The sequence below is a fragment of the Lissotriton vulgaris genome, chromosome 3_1, assembly GCF_964263255.1.
Source record: "Lissotriton vulgaris chromosome 3_1, aLisVul1.2, whole genome shotgun sequence".
In the NCBI taxonomy this organism is placed as follows: Eukaryota; Metazoa; Chordata; class Amphibia; order Caudata; family Salamandridae; genus Lissotriton; species Lissotriton vulgaris.
In genome coordinates, this window is record NC_141689.1 from 1,350,218,645 (window position 1) to 1,350,237,266 (window position 18,622).

Below are 18,622 nucleotides of genomic sequence, written 5' to 3' on the forward strand. Positions count from 1 at the left end.
AAGCAGCTCAATGATAAAATCTGAAGAATACTTTTATAATTATGTATATTTTATGAAGTTTTTAGAATAATGTAACTATTATGCAATTTCCCTTTTTCTAAACAGTATATGAAATATTGTTATGGTGTTAACTAACTGAACAATAAATAAATTATTGTTGTCATTATTATTACCTTGCTGTGTCATGTCGATCGAGGATGGAAGGGATGACCCTTGTACATAGTTATTATGCAGAAGATGGTAATCCTGCTGTGATTCTGAGAATCCTCATGCATAATAAATGAGGCTACTTTTCTCGGAAAACTACACGACATTTATACAGCACCTTAAATAGGGAAAAGGTCAATACCAAAAACCGTTATGTAGTACAATGGCAGGGAAATGTAGGTGAAAGGTTAGGTGACTATCCAGGCCTATATTGGAGTACATTACAAAACATAAAAGGGGGATGTGATCCCTCTGGTCCTCCAAGGTAGTCTGGGGGTCCCTGCTGCTGTCAGTGGCAGATAGGGTGGCCCTTTTGAAAATGGCGGCATTCCCATGCCTGCTATATCTCTTTAGGACTCTCCCAGTATGGGCCTGAGTGCGACGTTTAGAGATCTGACCTCAACATTCATATGGGGATTGGGCCGTAGACGCAAAGATTTAGTAATGATGCAGCGCTCCACGGCAATGAGGGGACTGGCGGTCCCTGAACTTGAAGCATATTACTTCGCGACACAGCTTCAGTGGTTCGTGAGATGGTTGGCGGCCAGTAGGAACCTGGAAGGGACGCAGTGGCTGTTCACCACAGAGGCCCTAGACTTCACAAAAATACTTGTACAACTGAAACGATGACCACACCAAGACACTGAAGAGACTAAAATACTGACACTGTTCTAGACACGCCCAGTGTGGAGTTCCCTACTCTCCTGACTTTCCCCTACAGCTACTAAAGTTCCTGGAGAACTGGGCGGGCCTAGGCGAATGGTGGGAGGCAGGAGCGACAGCAAGGAGGGATCTATTCCGAGACTCCCAGATGCTTCCCTTAAAGGGTTTCTGTGCAGAATTTGACCTTCCCTGAGGCCATTTGTCACTGCACAGGGCCCTCATGGCGGCATTTAATTTAAGAAGCACTGGAGCCGGGGATCCAGGGAGCCGCAAGCCCTAGACTGCTTTGAATATGCAGCCCTGTCGGGGGGTAGAATTAAAGCGGTCTCCTTGATCTACAGGGCGATCAGAAGTGACATACAGAGACCCATGAAGCGGCTACTGCTTCAATGGGAGGAGGACTTGGGAGTACAGATTCTGGAAGACAGCTGGGGGACCATTGTGGGAAGGACTTCCAAGATATCAAGAAATGATATGAGCTCAAGCTGATAAGCTATTATGTGTTACAAAGAGCAGATCTCATGCCTGTGTGAATCTGATGCTACTTTCAAGCAACAGAGGTGGCTTGTCCTAGGTCTGGGGAAAGGGAGGCACATGTGCTACACGTGTTCTGGGGCTGCTCCAGTATTTGTGAGTTCTGGAAAGAGGTGGTAAACACGGTAGAAAGCATTATAGATAAAGAGATACCACGCAAACCAGGCCTTGTTTATTAAGCTTGTTTTCCCAAACGACCAAAACGAAGTTTAGAGGGAAGCTCCAGGACCTTGCATACATAACAGCCAAGTAGGAAATCACTAGCAACTGGAAGTCAGCGGGGGCGATGGTAGGGACTTGGAAGAGAGACTAGAAAAGTGGGCAAGCGCCAAAGGCAGAATGTTGCTGAGAGAAGCAGAATGGGGCACAGGCACACTGGACACAGTAAAGGCTTGGGGGAGACTAGTAGATGACAGAAGGGCACTAAAGCAAAAGACACACTGCAATACAGCTGAAGTGAACTTCTCATGCTCCCCGACGCCTGAAAGAGAAGGGGATGCAGTAGATCAGAGAGACATGGCTAACATCTGACCCCTTTAGCTATGACCTGGCCACAACTGGACCAGCAGGTGCACCTGAAGGCGTAATCACACACCAATAGGCTTGATAAGCTGCAATAAAGAGAATCATTTGGGAGGGAGGGGGTGAGGGTGTTGAACAAAATTGTAACAGAAACGGGTTGATGAATCTGCAAGCTAGAATGTACAAGAACGTCCTTGAGAGGGACAATTGTAATGGGATCAATAAAACCCCAGTAAAATCAGTTTTAAAAAAAGGCCTGTCTGGACCTGTGAAGACTCTGCCAGGAAGTAGGACTGCTGTGCTTCTGAAAGGACTGGCATTCTACTGGACTGCAGCTTTGTTGAACTCCTGCTTTACTGTGGGGAGCTGCTACCCTCTTGCCTGGAAAAGAAGGACTGAACCTGCATCACTTGAACTCAGAGTGACTCTAAGGGCTAGCTGGCTGACCTCCTGATCTGAAGCCTCAGGGACTTAACAGGCTTCCAGCCTATACACCTGGACTCTGCCATCTATGTGTCTACCTTGCTAAATGGTGCAATCCCAGTTCTGGGCTCTTGGAAGTGGCCTTAAGGATCTTTACCAGCGAAACCAACACATCCTCTGCTGAGTAACACATCCCAGAGCAAAACCTACGCATCTCCTCAGCTGAGCCGCTCATCTTTGAGCACAACCGACGCATTGCTGTTGTTTCGTTGATTGAACCCATCACAAAAGACTTGCATTGCCACGACATCCCTTATATTGAGACGTGACGCATTGCTGTTGGAACTGTCACTGCACAACTCTTTCCCCAGCACATGCGCCTCGCATCACTGGTCAGAGGCAGCCTCGGCAATGATGCATTGCCTTGACTGCACCACACATCCTCTAGACCATCCTTCAAATTGTAAGCCCCTTAGAAAGGATCCTAAACGTCTGTGCATCAGGTCCTCGCAAAACAGTCTCGCCGCATCCCAGAACTGACACTTTGCCTCTGCTGTACGACATATCTTTGACGCTGATCCAGGCTATGCTCTGGAACCAGGACTGGGTCCTGGTAGCCAGCATGGTTCTATCGCGATCAAATGATTTTTTTTACTGTGTCCCGGTCCTGCATGAACAGGTATCACCCCTTTAGCACTTTGTGCTTTTTATCTCGACTTTCCACTTAAAACTATAAAATTCAATATTTCAACTTCTACTTATTGCATTTTCGACTTCTTGATCGTTATTTATTAAATTAAGCCTATTGTTCTAACCTGTCATGGAATCTTTTTTGTCAAAAACAAAAAAAAATGTTTTATTTGGCAGCATCATAGACATCATAGGATCAGTGGAGGCTGTATGACCCCAGGCAAAGTAAGCAGCCAATTACAGTCCAGTTACACATGTTGCTGGGTCATTAGGTAGTACCCTGCGTAGAGTACAAGCAATCACAAACAAGGAGAAAAAAAACCCTCCTCACTCCTACCCTTCCTCCACCCCTATCCCAGTGGTGGTGCTACCGCTTGCTAAGGAAGTGAGTTATGCAGGTATAACTGTAAATGTGGACTCTGAAAAGGAGGCCCAGCCTTTAAGTGGTGCCTAAGTGTTGATGCAAACCCTTCGCGGAGAGATCAAAATTGAAAGAGGTGCATTGCCCTTAGAGAGGGTGGACACACCGCTGAGGGCAAGCCTCAGGACAGATAAGTAACCAATGGACCCCATTTAAATTCAAAATTCTTGTATTCGTCCCGGAAGATGTCAGCTGGGTGTTCCATACAAAGAATTCTCCACAGGCAGGAGCGCCACAATGATAACGCAGGTGCCTCTTCCTTTTTCCATGAGGCCGCAATTGTAAGTTTAGCCGCCCCTACACATGCCCACATAATTGCCTTGTCTGCTTTCGTTTGGTGTTCCAGATCTGGATCTCTGATGCCCAGTATTGCCCCCTCTATAGTCGTCGGGATCGGGTATCACAGCATCTCCTTAATATGTGAGAGGATTTCGTCCCAGAACAGCCTAATGCCCGGGCAGTCCCACCAGATGTGGCAAAAGTCCCCTTGTAGACCACAACCCCGCCATCAAAGATCTGACGTATCGGGGAAAATACGCTTGAGTTTAGTGGGGTAGAGGTACCAGTCTAGTGGTGTTTTATAGTGGGCCTCTTTCAGTGCTATCGAATGGTTGTGCCTATAAATATCTACCCAAATAGGTTTCATTCCTACCCTGTGATGTCCCCCCCCAGCATCTGGTCCCAAAAGCTCATATAGCGTGGCCTAGGTACGTGGAGTGTGGTCAATAGCAAAGCATATAATGAGGAGATAGCCCCCTTCATGGAACCAGCTTTTAGCACCAGTCTCTCCAGAGCTGTGAGTTCTCTAGTAGCATCCTCTCGTATGTGTGGTTGTGTAGCACAATGTTTAAGATGGAGTTCCTGGTAGTGTTCACTAAGTGCGACCTGAAGCTCTCTCTTACAGCTCTCAAATGTCAGTACATCGTAGTTATGAAATAGGTCGGATAGCTTTAAACAGCCTCCCTCTCTCCAGCATTCAAAGGGACCCTCACGTAAGCCCAACGGGAAAGCAGGGTTGAAGTGAATTGGGGTAGATGGGGATGTGAAGGTGGTCCAACCCTCCCTCTTTGTGACCTGGTCCCAGACTAAAAGCGTGGTTCGGTGGGGCGCTTAGGTACGTGTTCGCTGTTCTGTCTTTCTTTGGTTTCCACAGGACATCCCAGATGGAACGCTCTACTATCGCCCTGTCCATGTGGAGCCATTGTTTTTCAGATTCTCTAGCTGTCCATTCCAGCACCACCCGCAGTTGAGCCGCCTGATAGTAAAGCGCAAAATCCGGTAGTGCCACCCCCCCTCCCCCCTAAGTCGATGCAACACATGAAAAGGAAGGCGAGCCCTCCCCCCTTGCCAAATAAACCTGGTGATGAGCGAGTGTGAACGGGACATCAGGTCTCGAGGGAGCTCAATAGGAAAAGCCTGAAAGAGATCGATAAGTTTTGCCAGAACCGTCATTTTGACTGCGTTGATTAGCCCGAGCAAGGAGATGTAAAGAGGTTTCCATCTCTTGAAATCCAGCTGGAGCTGTGATACTAGAGGGGGGTAATTAGCTTTATACAAATTTCCGATTCTGGGGGTGAGGTGCACCCCTAAGTAGAGGAGGGAGTGGTGAGCCCACTGGAGGGACGTTTGGGTCTTTAGCCTCGTTGCTTCGGTGTCAGAGAGGGTGAGGTTAAGTATGGAGGATTTGGAGAGGTTAACTTTAAAACCTGCCATCAGCTCAAAGTGTATCAGTTCCTCCTGAACTGCATGGAGGGAGGTGGCTGGTTCCAGAAGTGTGAGCAAGATGTCGCCCACAAAGAGAAACGATATGTGTTCCTTGCCCCAAAGGGGATATCCCGGATTGCTTCATTAGCACAGAACTTCACAGCCAGGGGTTTGATACTAAGGGTGAAAAGCAGGGGGGAGAGCGGGCAACTCTGCTGTGTACCTCTGCCAAGGGTGAAGGGGAGGGACGTGTTCCCGTTGACTAATGCATGAGATTGTGGAAGATGATAGTTGACCTTGACCATGTTTAGAAATTTGTCCCCGAAGCCTAATTTGCGCACGGTGAGAAAAAGGAACGACCAATCCACCCTATCGAAGGCTTTTTTGGTGTCCAGACCTACTAGGATGTCCGGTAACTGAAATTTAGAGACTTTCTCAACAAGGTGAATAGTGCGCCGTATATTGTCATACGTTTGCCGCCCCTTTATGAAGCCCAATTGATCAGGATGGATTAGTTTGGGCATTAGATCATCCAGCCTGGCAGCTAAAATCGTGGAGTAAAGCTTTGCATCCAGGTTAAGGAGCGCTATGGGCCTATAAGAAGTGCTGGGGGGTTCTTCCCGGGTTTAGGAATTACAGATATCACTGCCTCCGCCATGGATGTTAAGACCCCAGTTCGGTAAGGTGTGGAATTAATTCAGACGCAAAGCATTTATAAAAATGTGCTGTTAGACCATCTGGGCCTGGGGCTTTATGGGATTTAAGTTTAGAAATGGCTTGCCCAACTTCCTCTGCAGTGATGAAAGCCTCTAGATGCCCTGCAGCTATGGGAGAAAGATGTGAGAGGTCCACCGAATCGAGGTATCGCTGCTGCAAGACCATGTCTGGTGGGTTCCCCCATGTATAGTTCCCCATAAAATTTGCCAAAAAGATTAGCTTTGATGGCATCGGAATGGGTCAGGTGGCATCCCCATCTAGATAGCCCCCAATGAATTTGCCTTCCCTCTTTTTTCTGAACTGTCGGGGTAAGTGGGTCCCGACTTTATCCCCCTGCGAATAGGAGTACTGTCGCAATTTCAACAAGGTAAACTCATCTCTTTTATTGTATATAGCGCACAATATACCCTGTAGTGTGGTGAGCTCTAGCTGAAGAACTCGTGTGGGAGTGACCTTATGCTCTCATTCTACAACTTCCAGTGCTCTCTGTTTATTCAGTACCAAGTTGAGCTGGATGAATTTGCCTCTAAGCACTGCTTAAAAGCGTCCAAATTATTCTGTAGGGTAGTTGCTGTGGGCTGTTGAGTGCAAAGAACTCAATGAAAGCGTCTCTCAGGTCCTCACGTAGGGCCTTGTCTCTAGTGAGTGAGACTGGGAAGTGCTGTCATGCTGTGCCGGGCTTAGACCCATCCCACACTAAACTAATGGAGATGAGACTGTGGTCTGAGACCGAGAGGGGCAGAATATGAGATGCCTGTAAGGGGCCCAATAAAGATATAATCTATTCAGAATATGACTGGTGGACATGAGATAAATAAGTGAAGTCTTTGGTAGTAGGGTGCAGTGTCCTCCAGGCATCATAAAGACCCAGCATGCTCAATTTCTGTTTAACCCCTTTGTAGAAGTTTTTGGGGAAGCCCTGTGGGAGCGTGAACTGTCTAGTGTCTCGTGCCTTGTCAGAGTGAAGTCTCCCAGGAGTATCACCGGCCCCTCAGCAAAGCCACTAATAAAATCTAGTGTTTTGGGGAGAAAAATCGCCTGGCCCACATTTGCTGCATAGAGGGAGATGAATGTACAAAGGGTGCCCCTAAGTCTCCCCTTCACTATTAAGACTCTGCCCTCCCGATCCGCCTTGATTGCCTCAGGCTAGAATGTGGCCGTGGTGCGAAAGAGCCGGGCCACTCCATTGTGCTTGGTATTAGCTGAGGAACGATAAAGTTTTGTGGCGCAGTCGAGATTCTCGGCCTTCTTAAGATGCGTTTCTTGGAGCACCACCACATCAAACTGGCGGTCGTTCAGATATCTCCAGATCTTTTGGCACTTTTGTGGCGAGTTCAGGCCTTTAACCCCTTTGATGCTTGTGACGGAACCATTCCGTCATCAGTCACGGTTGGGCTGTGCTGATGATGGAATGGTTCCGTCACGACCACACCCATTTCAATGAGGGGCAGCACAGGAGGGGAATTCCACTAGCAGCGAATGTGATAACATTCCACGATGCTATGGAAATCATTTAGAATGGTCGCCCACACTCCGCTAGTTGAACCCTCCTCATGGTGGGCTCTACTGACAGCTTAACTCATTTGTCTTAAAGGGCCCTGCCCACCCCTACATCGCCACCAGGATCCCATCCCCCCACAAGAAGAAAAAGCAAAAACCAAACAACCCCCAAGGACTACTAGCTGAGGAGCCAACGGGATCTCAGCTCTGAACTTTGCAAAGAGGAATTAAGACATTCTGGGTGGGACAGACAAGGCCCGCCCCCCGTTTGCCCATGCATCAAGTACACAGAGGACAAATTGCGGACTGGAAGTGTCCCCGGGTGTCAAGAGTGTCCCAGCAGTTTCTGATTCATGTGTTCAAGGTGTCTGCTTGGTCCCAGCCCCAACATGCCTTCCTTCCCAGCAGTAAGACACGACCGGAGCTCAACATAGGGATCGCCATGATCCGAGCATACCACACGCAGGAGCTTTATTTGGGTGATCGTCTGTTGGTAGGGACTGTGTGCCAAGGTCGGAGCTCGCTCCGGGGCAACCCAGGGTCTTTGGAAAGACCATCATCGGAGTCCTCCGCCGGGGCGGGGACACCCTCCTTCAGGTCAGAGATATGGTGAGATGTGTTCATGTGCTCAATTGAGAGACCAAAGGTGAAAGTCCAGCAGTATCGCACTCCATCTTCGAAGAGTTTGGAGGTGATTGGGCGTAGAGTCTGCCTGCGAGCCAGTGTAGAGGGTGCCAAGTCCTGAAATAAGGCACATTTGTAGCCCTGAAGCGAGGTCTCTGCCATTTTCCTCACCCCCCCTTAGAATTGCCTCTTTGGAAGAGAAGGAGTGCATCTTGACCAGAACATCTCTTGTGCGTCGGTGCTCCCCAGTCTGCGCCGCCCCCACATGATGAACTTGATTGATCTTGAGCTTCAGTTGTTGTGGGCTCAGGATTTCTGAGAAGAGGACTACCTGGTTGAGTGGTTGTGTCTACATGGGGCATCTAGATTTGTGTTATTTTGAGGAAACATAAGCTCTTTGGAAACAGGTTTTACTCAGGGCAATTTCCTTTGACATATTTGTAGTGCAACTATTTATTTATACTGATAACGTTTTGCATGAGCATATTGAAGACACTTATGTAGTTTTTTTTTTCTTAGGAAGACTGTAGAAATATAAATACGAACAATGCAAAGACATGAATTTACAACTGCTGAATATTCACTTTGTCTTCCTATTTTACTAGAGTTTGGAGGATTGATGAGATACACAAATCTGATAATTTCACTGTAGTCAGAACATAATGTACTAAATGCTGTGGTATGTTAACTAGCTTTCTGTGACCTAGTACTCTTTCTGTATCCATTGTATGTTGTTCCCGGTAGCATGTAACCTTATTTCCTTTTACATAATTAACCCCTTTGCTGCTAGGCCTTCCCCCGTGCTAAGCCTTTTTTTGGTTACTTGGGGGTAATTGGCTTAGGCCCATGTAACTTTTTGACCACATAAGGGATCCACGCCAAATTTGCGTCCTTTTCTTCCAATATCATGGGGATTTTCAAGGTACCCAGGGTATGTTGATTCTCCTGGAGGGGACCCAGAAATTAGCCAACACACAGCTACATTTAGTTTTGGGGGGGGGTGGGGGGGGGGAGTGGGAAAAAAGTGCTGCAGATGAAAGGGTCTGGTTTTTTCCCCGCAAAAGGTATCAACAAAGTGTTTGTGGTGCTGAAACCACCATATTCCCAGCTTTCAGGGACTGGCAGACTTTTATCAGAGAAACAAAAAGTTTTTCACAGTTCGGGCATTTTACTGGGACATAGCCTATTTTTGCTTTTTTGTGTGCTTTCAACATCCTTCCAGTTAGTGGGTATGAACGCAATAACGGATCCTAGAAAGCTAGACATTTCAAAAAAGTATACAAAATTATGAATTCAGCAATGGGTCATTTGTGTAGATCCTTCAAGGTTTTTTTATGGACACTAACAGTTGAAACTGAGTTGAAAAATAGCCATTTGTGCCAAAGTTTTCACTAGTTGCTTACTCTAAGTATAACAGAAGGTATACAACGTTTACAACACGAGCGTTACAACGAAGTACCATTACCACGCAGTTATAACAACAAAAGTTGTTACAACGAATTGCGCTGGGTGGCGCTCAAGGATAGTAAATCATTTAATTTACTATCCCAACACCTTCCCTACTATCCACGGGGACTGGTGTTGGAATAGTAAATTATATTTTTTAAATTTGTGCCCCCCCAACGCAAGTCGTTGTAACGACTTGCGTTGTTACAACCGCGTTGTAATGGTACGCGTTGTAAAAGTGTGCGTGGTAGTGACGTACATCCATAACAGAAGCAATATATTGTTATATCCGCTGGACCCTTCTGGTTGTGGGGATATACAGGATTTGTAGGTTCACCAAGAACCCGACGAACCCAGAGCCAATAACTGAGCAGCGTCTTGCAATGGTTTTTTATTGTGTACCGGGTATATAGCAATTCATTTGGGTAAATATAAACAGTGAAATATTGGTATGAAGACACTTATGTATTTCTGAAATGGGAACAGAATATAGAGTTTAGAAACAGTAGCTATTTGCACATCTCTGAAATTGTGGGTACCCATATTAGCATGTGAATTATAAGACATTGTTCAAAGTGACTTCTTTTTTAAACATGGTCTTACATTTGGAGGGAAGAAATGCAGCAAAAGTCAATAGGCAATACCAGTTGCTCTACAATTCTGTGTTCCCCTAAGTCTCCTGATAAATATGGTACTTCACTTGTGTGGGTAGCCCACGTACCCGCGACAGGCAAGGGCCCAAAACCTATTGAGACTAACCCTGGGCGTAGTTCGCGAAGTAGCGCTACGCGTAGCTACGCGAAGTGCACTTTGCACTACGCGAGCTTCGCGTAGGTATGCAAACTGCGTAGTGCACTGTGCAAAATGCTGTTCGCACTGATTGCACAGTGCCGGATGCTTGTTCGCACTGTGCAATCAGTGCAAACTGCATCTTGCACAGTGCAATCAGTCATTTTCTGCCGCTCGAGTAGATTTCTACTCGAGCAGCAGCTTTCTCAACGCCAACTGGTAGTTTCTCATCGCGAGAGGTCGCGAGCATACGCGACCGCTCGCAGTGAGAAACCTGGCCTCCCCGAGTTGAGAATCTCGCCGGGAGGTTTATTTTCCACACTCGCGATCGGCAACTTGATGTTGCTGATCGCGAAAGTGGAATAGCCTCGCCGGGATGTCATTTTGCTTGCTCGCAGTCGCCAAATTGACATAAAGGACCGCGAACAAGCAAAAAAATGACCGCTACGGGCGTTTACACTGTGCTACGTCAATTTGCGCAGTAGCTCAAACTACGTGAGCGTAGCGTAGTGCTTTGCCCAGGGTTAATTGGGACAGCAAAATTACCTATCACAAAACAACCTGGTTTTGCAAGGGGGGTCACCTGGGTTTATTGGCCCTGAGCTCGGCGGCCATTTTGGTAAACTACCAAATCCATGCATTTCTTAAAACTAGACACCCGGGGGAGTCCAACGAGGTATGGCTTGAGCGGACCCTCCATTGTTTTCCTACCCAGAATCCCCTGAAACCTCAAATTTAGCTGAAAAAACACATTTTCCATATTTTTTGTGTGGCATCACCGTGTCGGCACAAATGCCCCACCCCACATCGTTCCCCTCAGTCTCCCGAATAAAATGATATCTCACTCGTGTGGGTGTCCAAAGCAGAATTGCATTCAAACTTTTTTTAATGTAGCTGTTGGACTTGGCCCTGTTGGCAGGTTCACCCCTAAACTTTTTGGTTTTAAATATGACCTGATGTTAGTGTTTTTGGCTTTAACACTGTGTCCCAGTGTAAAGTGTGTGCGCAATCCTAGTGCGTGTGGTGAGATTGGCCTGTCGTCCCATAGAAATGCATGGGGGATATATGTGTCCATGTGTCCATGGTAATTCCTGGTGTGAGAGGAGTGCGGGCGAGTTTGCTATATGCAAACTTGCGAGAATAAATGCTGTGCAGTGGTGTGCGCAGGTTTATTTTGTCTAGTGGAGAAGTGCCACTTTTAAAAGTTGGCATTTCTGTGTGCAGTGAATGTGAATTGCCTGTCTGGCTTGTGAGTGACAGGGGCTGGCTGGTGTGCCTGGCTCCAGGATGGGTCTGCCCGGTGGTGAATAGGGAGATCTGCATGTAGATGGGAGGGAGGAATTGCACCTGGGACCTGAATAGGGCTGTGTCTCCCCTACACAATGCTGGCTCCACCTCCTCTGGTGCGTCTGATGTCCCTAGCCTGTCCTGTGAATAGGGAGAGGGGCTGAGCAAAACAAAGTGCTCCATAACCAGTTGTAACTGGTTCTCCCCTTGCCCTACAGTTTGTAACAAAGGATATGTGTGTATAAGAAGGGGCTGTGACCCCATGTAAAATGTTCTCTGGTTCCTGACTTGAGGGGGACCTGCTGCTGCTGCTACTGGGCGCCAGGAGGAACCACCACTGGCGACTGCCTCCCTGTTGGAGGCCCCTGTGAGCTGGCCCCTGGGCCCAGAATTTGCCCCCTTGCATTCTGACAGACTTTCTTGGGACTTGGCGCTTTATTGCCTGAAAAGCGCTTCTTTTTTATTCCTGGAGGGGGCTGTGCTGTCCTGACTGAGGAGCAGCGCTTCGGATTCTGGTAGCAGTACGGCGCTGCAATCCTTCTCAAAAGAGAGTCCCCAGCGTGGAGATTCCCCGCAATTTGACTGATTTCGGCGCAGGTGCCCACCCCGCATATTTGCCCTTTTAGTATCCCTAGCGGGTGCCCACCCATCCAAGGACTTTGTGCTTTGGAAATACCCCTAGCGGGTGCCCACCCTGCCGGGGGTTTTGTGCTGTTGTGGTACCCCTAGCGGGTGCCCACCCCGCCAGGGACTTCGTGTGGCGTTTCTGAAGCGGACGGGAGCCTACCCCACGCTTCTGCAACGTGAAAAAATCATCGCCGCAGGCCCGGGAATCTACTGCCATGCTTCCCCTGATGTCAAGAGCCTGCCGCGCTGGGACTGGTCCCAACAGCGGGCGTTGCCTAGCAGCTGAGGGGCTCGACTGACAGAAGCCTTTCAGAGCAGGGAAGGCGCTTGGCGTCTCAGCCTCCGCGCTTCCCGGATGCCGCCAAGCCTGCCCCCGAAGCAGCGAGGGGGAAGAAGCTGTTGGATTTGGCAGACCGATGAAGAAAGGAGCGGAGTTCCCCGAGAGCCGCCCGGTAAGTTGAAAAGTGCTGGGGGGGCTCCGTGGGTGCAGGTTTGACGCAGAGTAGGGCAGAGTGACCCTGCCTGTCTCCTGAGCAGGCCTGTCATTGCGGGCCGCTCCAACGTTGGGGGAAAGGTTGATTAAAGGGCCCCAGTGGGGGTCCAAAGGGCCAGTGGTGTCGCCCTTTACCTTTGTTAGTGCCCCAGTGTAGGGCTGACCTCCACAGCAGTGCCGCCGTTGCGAGCCGCTGCAACATCCGTGGCAGATTCATTTTAAGAGCCAGAGGGGTCCGACAAGGGGCACAGTGATCTCCAGAGCCTAGATGGCTCGAACGATGGCAGTTCCCCTATTGTGTGGCCATTATTCACAGCTGCTCGCTTGTGATTTTTGGGAGGAAATTAGAGGTTTGCTGGGGATTCTGGGTAGAAAAACATTAGGGGCATCTGCATTTTTGGTCCCAGGTTTGGCAGCCATCTAGGGATATCTATCAAACCCACACATTTCTGAAAACTAGACACCCAGGGGAGTCCATTCCATCATAAGCACCGAACGGGTTAAATTACAAGATGCAGGTATTTTATCCAAAGGGACACTTGGCATTTAATGTACAAAAACACATACCTTTTTAAAGCATGGTTTTATGGTATATTCTTGATGGGGTTAATTGTAAGTAAACAAATCTGTTCAAATATATTTTGCAATATAGATTTTATTACACTCTTGTAAAGGTGTGTTGGAGAAAAAAAAATGTGTGGGATGGTTATTAGTTATTATTTGGAGACTACATACTGGTTTAAAATACATATGATAACACATAAGTAAATATTGGACAATTGTGCTATGAATCCCGATCAAATTTAATCTGCAAAAAAAAGGGCATACAAGTGTTTGAAATACTGGATGAGTGCCATCATGCTTTTTTCCTCGAAAGTCTCGACTCTTAAATATACCTTTACACAATTCACCGAAATAACACCAACATCATGGAAGGCCTGCCTGGCGATATCTGTATCCAAACAAGGAGAGCAGAACAGTCATGATTACTATAAATTTAATTAATGGAAATCAATGCTAAACCCTCACCAAAGCAGATGGATAGAGTTGGAGGCCAGTGTGTGCACAAATGTTAACTTTGCATTACAAAGAAGGGTTTTGCAAAGCATTAATCAGCATGAACTTGCACACAATATTGACCTCTTTAGCCCAGATGTTACAAGACGCAACAGTAGTTTGAACTGCTATAGTGACACGATTTAAATATGGGAGGCCTTCGACAAAACAAGAGAAACATCAACTAGGTGGGGGTAGACTATGGTGAAATTTGTGTTTTGATCTACATACATCCCTATTCGGGTTGGTCGTAGGATAGGCTTTGTCCTTGACCGTCTCTTAAGCGCTCTCCATCAAACTTTCCCAGTTTGATAGCAGATGTCCTCTTTGGCTGTCTTTTTTACCTGGATAGGAACTGTTGAAAATGTGTTTTTACAAGAATGTAATGTTATTCTAACACAACCAACCAGAATATACAAATGTGTGTAAATTAATAGTAAGCATGGAAAAAAACAAGGGCCTAATCTTTGGAGCTAAGCCATTAGCGACTAAGCTACGTTAGGAAGGCCTCCAGACGGGTTCTGGAATGTGAAAAATTCAATTCAGAGCCTATGTTTCCGATCAAATCGCCCCCATTCCGAACGACCAAGTATGATGCGAAGATCTCACCCCCCACCGACCGAATTGTTTCAGAACTCGATCTGGTCAGTCTGAGTCATTCGGAGCAGAATCGTGCTGTGCAATGGGGCCAGCTTCCAAACCAGCAAGCACAATGCCAGATTCTGACTTGGTTTTGGCAAGATAAAATGGATTTGGGAATCAGAGTTTGGCTGGCCATAGCAGGTACTCCTAATCGGTTTCAGGGGGGTGCCCATGGGTCCCCCTGAGCCAAGCATGCATAGTGTATCGGGCACCATACGGTGCCCGCCACAGGGTACACGCTTTTCCCGACCCACCCCTTTTTGCAATGGGAGCCTGTGCACGCGTACAATTTGTTATGGCAACATGGTGGCTGGCACTTAGGGAGCGAAATTTCCCCACCCTCCCACCACATTGTGCTGTGGTCTAGGGGGGGGGGGTCAGGGAAATTGGGGTGGGCTTCGTTCGAAAAGGTGTGCAAGGGTTTATCAGTGTCTGTTTAGGGTTGTTGCTTGGAGCAAGTGCTTAGGGCGGTTGGCAGAGAAGTTACCATCCTTTAACGAAGTTTATTCTTGGTGACAGCGCCAACTCAGGCTCAAAGGGAACGGCTAGATTAGTTCATGCCCGGAGGTCACAGAAAGTTCAAGGTTTTGTAGGTCTACTTGAGTAAGGGTTAATAGTTGTAGTAAAGGGCGGGTGGAGTTTAAAGGACAGTTACAGTAACATTGCACCTGCTCCATATCTGTTTAACTGTATCAAGTTTGTGGGGGGGAGGGAGAATTTTAGGGAAGGGGGTATATTAATATAGGTGAGTTAACTGTATAGTGAGATTTTAGCTTTGTGAGGCCAAAGGCCTAGGTTTTGTTGTGATGTGCAGCTCTTGCAATAAAGCAGCCTTTTTTACAGAAACCTGGCGTCAGTGGTCTGCTCCCCTCTTCCCCAAATAATCATTTTTTCAAAAGGTACCCATGCTTCAAAGAAAAGCTAAATACACTAGAAATTGAGTTAGCACATTGAAAAGAAAGCCAAATACAAAAATGACTGCAGGCTGAACTTAACCCCTCCCACGCTCATGAGGAGCTCAGCTCGTCATGAGCCACGGTTCTCGTGGGCTCCGTTAGAACGCTGACACGCGGGGCTAATTTCCCTGCTGTGCTGGGCGTTCTAAGGAACGGGCGTGGTCATGGCGAGCTCAGCTCGTCATGAGCACACGAGAAACGTGGCTCATGACGAGCCGAGCTGGTCATGAGCACTGGGTCGCTGTGCGCGCCCCCCCTGTGCGCGCCCCCCCTCCCCCAGCACAGCGGGGGAATCGGCCCTGCAGCGAAGGGGTTAAAGTAACACCTGAAATCTTAGATGTATACAGCTCATGAAACCGTAATCCACCAACTTGCCACTGAAAACTTTGCGTCTTGTTGCAAAAAGAAGACATTTATTATGGTCATTTGCAGGTTATTTTTTTTTAACTAGCCCCAATATTTGACAGCGCCTGTAGACAGAGTCTTCCCAAATACAAAAACACATAAGTGCACATTAATAATAGATCGGAGTATCTGGGGAAAAAACGACAGGACATGCAGGTCACAGGCTTGATAGTTTAAAGAATAAGGGGATTTTAAGAAGCAGGCACCTGTCAGTATACAAAGAAACTGATACCCCGCCCCCTGCCTAACTTGGCTAATGCAGATGTTCATCTTTAAGGGACCGGCCGATGAGCTACTCGATCCCTCAACTTAATGGATATCAACCTGCCCGATGACTACCATTTAGAGCTCCGTTGAATCAAATTATAATGCATACTTTTCATGGAATCGTCTTTCTTGGGGTCATAGTTATATGCGGTGTATGTAACCAGCGCTATCACAGCAGGGTCCGTGGTATGTTCAAGTAAATATAACTAGTACCCTGAAATATTTTTTTAAACAACTTTAAGCAAAGAGATGGCCTGTCAGCAGTAACATAAGCGAATATTTTAGATGTGATATTTAATACCTGAAGCACGACTCTCCATCCACAAATGAACATAACCATAAAAAAGTGAATAGGAGTGATATCACGCACATTTACTGGAGGATCGCTGTGCACTTCCTTGCGCACAAAGGTTCCAGCAAGCTATCAGAAAGGATGGTGCTGAAGAAAAAGGCCATGGGTAGGGAGGGACAGTGCCAGCCTGTTATCGAGGCCAGTCTCCAGTGGCCACAGGTTGGTGTGGATCCTGGGTGATGGTAGATCCAGGGCCGCCTTTGCCTGTCCACTGACAGATGTAAGACACTGTTCAAGGTTTTCGTCCGCAGCGTGAACACCCACGTTCTCAATGAATTAATGATTAGGATGGGGCGGTTGTACGCCCCTGGGCGCTGCGATTGTCCGTACAGTGCCCATGCTAAGGCCCCTCTAAGCTTCGATACCGCCACGCCGCGGATAGATCTCCTCATAAGGCGGGGGCATCTCGTGGGGAAGAGGGTAGCAGTAGGGGTAGGAGGCGTTGAGCTCGGGGTCCATGGGTGAGTAACCGGGCAGCTCCACCGAGGGGTGGCCGCCGCAGTGCACCTCCACGCCAGCCTCGTCAAACACGTGGAAAACCCCCACGTTGATGTAGGAGACGGAATGGAAAGGGTGAGTGTCCGGGCCTCCAGGGCCTCTTGTCTGAGGGAAGTCCTCGTCTTCCTCCGCCGCAGAGATGATGGAGCCGCGGCTGCGGCGCCCGCCCCGTCCCCTCGGGCCTCTGCCCGTCCTCCGGCGCTGCTGCGCAGCCTTGTAGTTCTTGACTAGCAGCAGGTTGAGCAGCCCCAGCAGGCACTCCAGCGAGTTGAAGATGGTGGAGATGACCAGGCCGCGCTGGTAGTCCTTGAGCTTCTGGCACTGGTTGCTGCCGTACCCGGTGACTAGCTGCAGGCAGTGATGGGAGTACTTCCTCTCCACTAGCGACACTGTGTCCCCGTCGATGACTGCGCCCGCGAAGGCACTCAGCACACCCAGCATGAAGACCAGCACGCCCAGGAGAAGGAAGTTCTGGCTACCGCTCTCGGGCTTCGGGTCGCCACTGTTCTGCCCCGGCTCCTCTGACGGCTGCGCCCTGTCCAGGCCCTCCGGCTCCTCTCGGCAGCAGAGCAGCGCGGAGCCCAATAGGGAGAGGCCGGCCAGCAGAAGTAGTCCCGAGTAGAAGGCTCCGGCAGCAGAGCCCAGGCGGAAAGGCTCCCCGCGCAGCTCGGAACCCAGGGAGAAGCACTTGAGTCCCACGGCAGCCGCGCTCAGCGCGCAGGCGAGCAGTAGGCAGCTGGAGAGCGCGACGCAGGCTCCCCGGGAGCTGCACTTCATTCTCCGCCGCCGCCCCCGCCTTTACCCTCCGCCCGAGCCCGCCTCGCCCCCGCTCGCCCTCCCTCATCCTCCCGTGTCCTCTTCAGCGGCCCGGCCCGGGAGGGAGGGGTTGGCGGTCTGGGGCCACATGGCGCTTCAGGCGGGGGCCGGCTCCCCGCTGCCTCGGTTCCTCCCGTCGCTGCTCCGCGGAAGCCCGGCCTGTCCCTGGGTGCTTGCAGCCGGCTCCCCACGCAGCATCCGATCCCGCAGCGCGCCGCCTCCTCCTGCAGCCGCCTTGTGGTTCTGCCTCCCGCCCGCCCTCCGCTTTTATTGCTCCCCCTCTCTCCACTACCATTCCTATTTTGGTGCTTTTAGGAAGCAAATTAATAATGGATGAAAGTAAAAAAATGCCGAAGAGGGTATCACTACGATCAGTCATTGCCTGGCCGGCTCTTGGATGTCCTTAGAGCTCATCTCTTGCCTGGAAGCTGCGACCGCACTGCACCTGCATACCTACTCTCTGAGTGAACTCAATGCCGACCTGGGGTAGGGAATAGAAACCACAGGGGAGGAGCATATGAGCTGAAATTTCTCACCTGCACCTACCACTGCGCCTACACAACATGCAGTAGTATCTATGGACGGGACATGCCTTTCAGAACAAGAAACAATGTATGCGATGCGCTTTTCGGTGGCTTTTGTAGCTCTGCGCACATCACTGGAGTTCACGCTTTTGCTCGGATGCATGCGTAGATAGGCCGCGGCAGCTTACCTTGTCTTCTCACACATTAACTCAGAAGCCAGCTGTGAGGCTCGAGCTTGAACTGCTTAGTCTGTCATCTTCCCAATGGGGATGGTACGAATGCCCAATTGTAAATGGGCTATAATTACATAATTGAAAGGGTGCTAGGTCTCATTACATGATGTACGATTGCTGATAAGATGTACGATTGCTGATAAGAGTCGATGTCTACAAGATGAGTGTGCTCTTTCTAGGTGTTCCTGTGACAAGTCAATCGTTCCAGTGACACGTCAATAAGAGG

The 18,622-nt window shown here is 48.9% G+C and overlaps 1 protein-coding gene across 2 annotated transcripts in view; it reads right to left on the reverse strand.

The window, feature by feature from the left end:
* Nucleotides 1–17,865, reverse strand: part of TMEM271 (transmembrane protein 271) — a 68,115-nt gene extending 50,250 nt beyond the window's left edge. The window contains exon 1 of one of the 2 annotated variants that reach the window (XR_015309349.1): nt 16,344–17,865. Coding sequence is in view for 1 of the 2 variants with exons in the window: in XM_086961824.1 (XP_086817950.1) it covers nt 16,677–17,600 (924 nt within the window). In the remaining variant the exon portion in view is untranslated. Of the gene's footprint in view, nt 1–15,694 lie in introns of those variants that run through there. The other variant, XM_086961824.1, reaches the window with a different exon arrangement.
* Nucleotides 17,866–18,622: the final 757 nt, after the last annotated feature.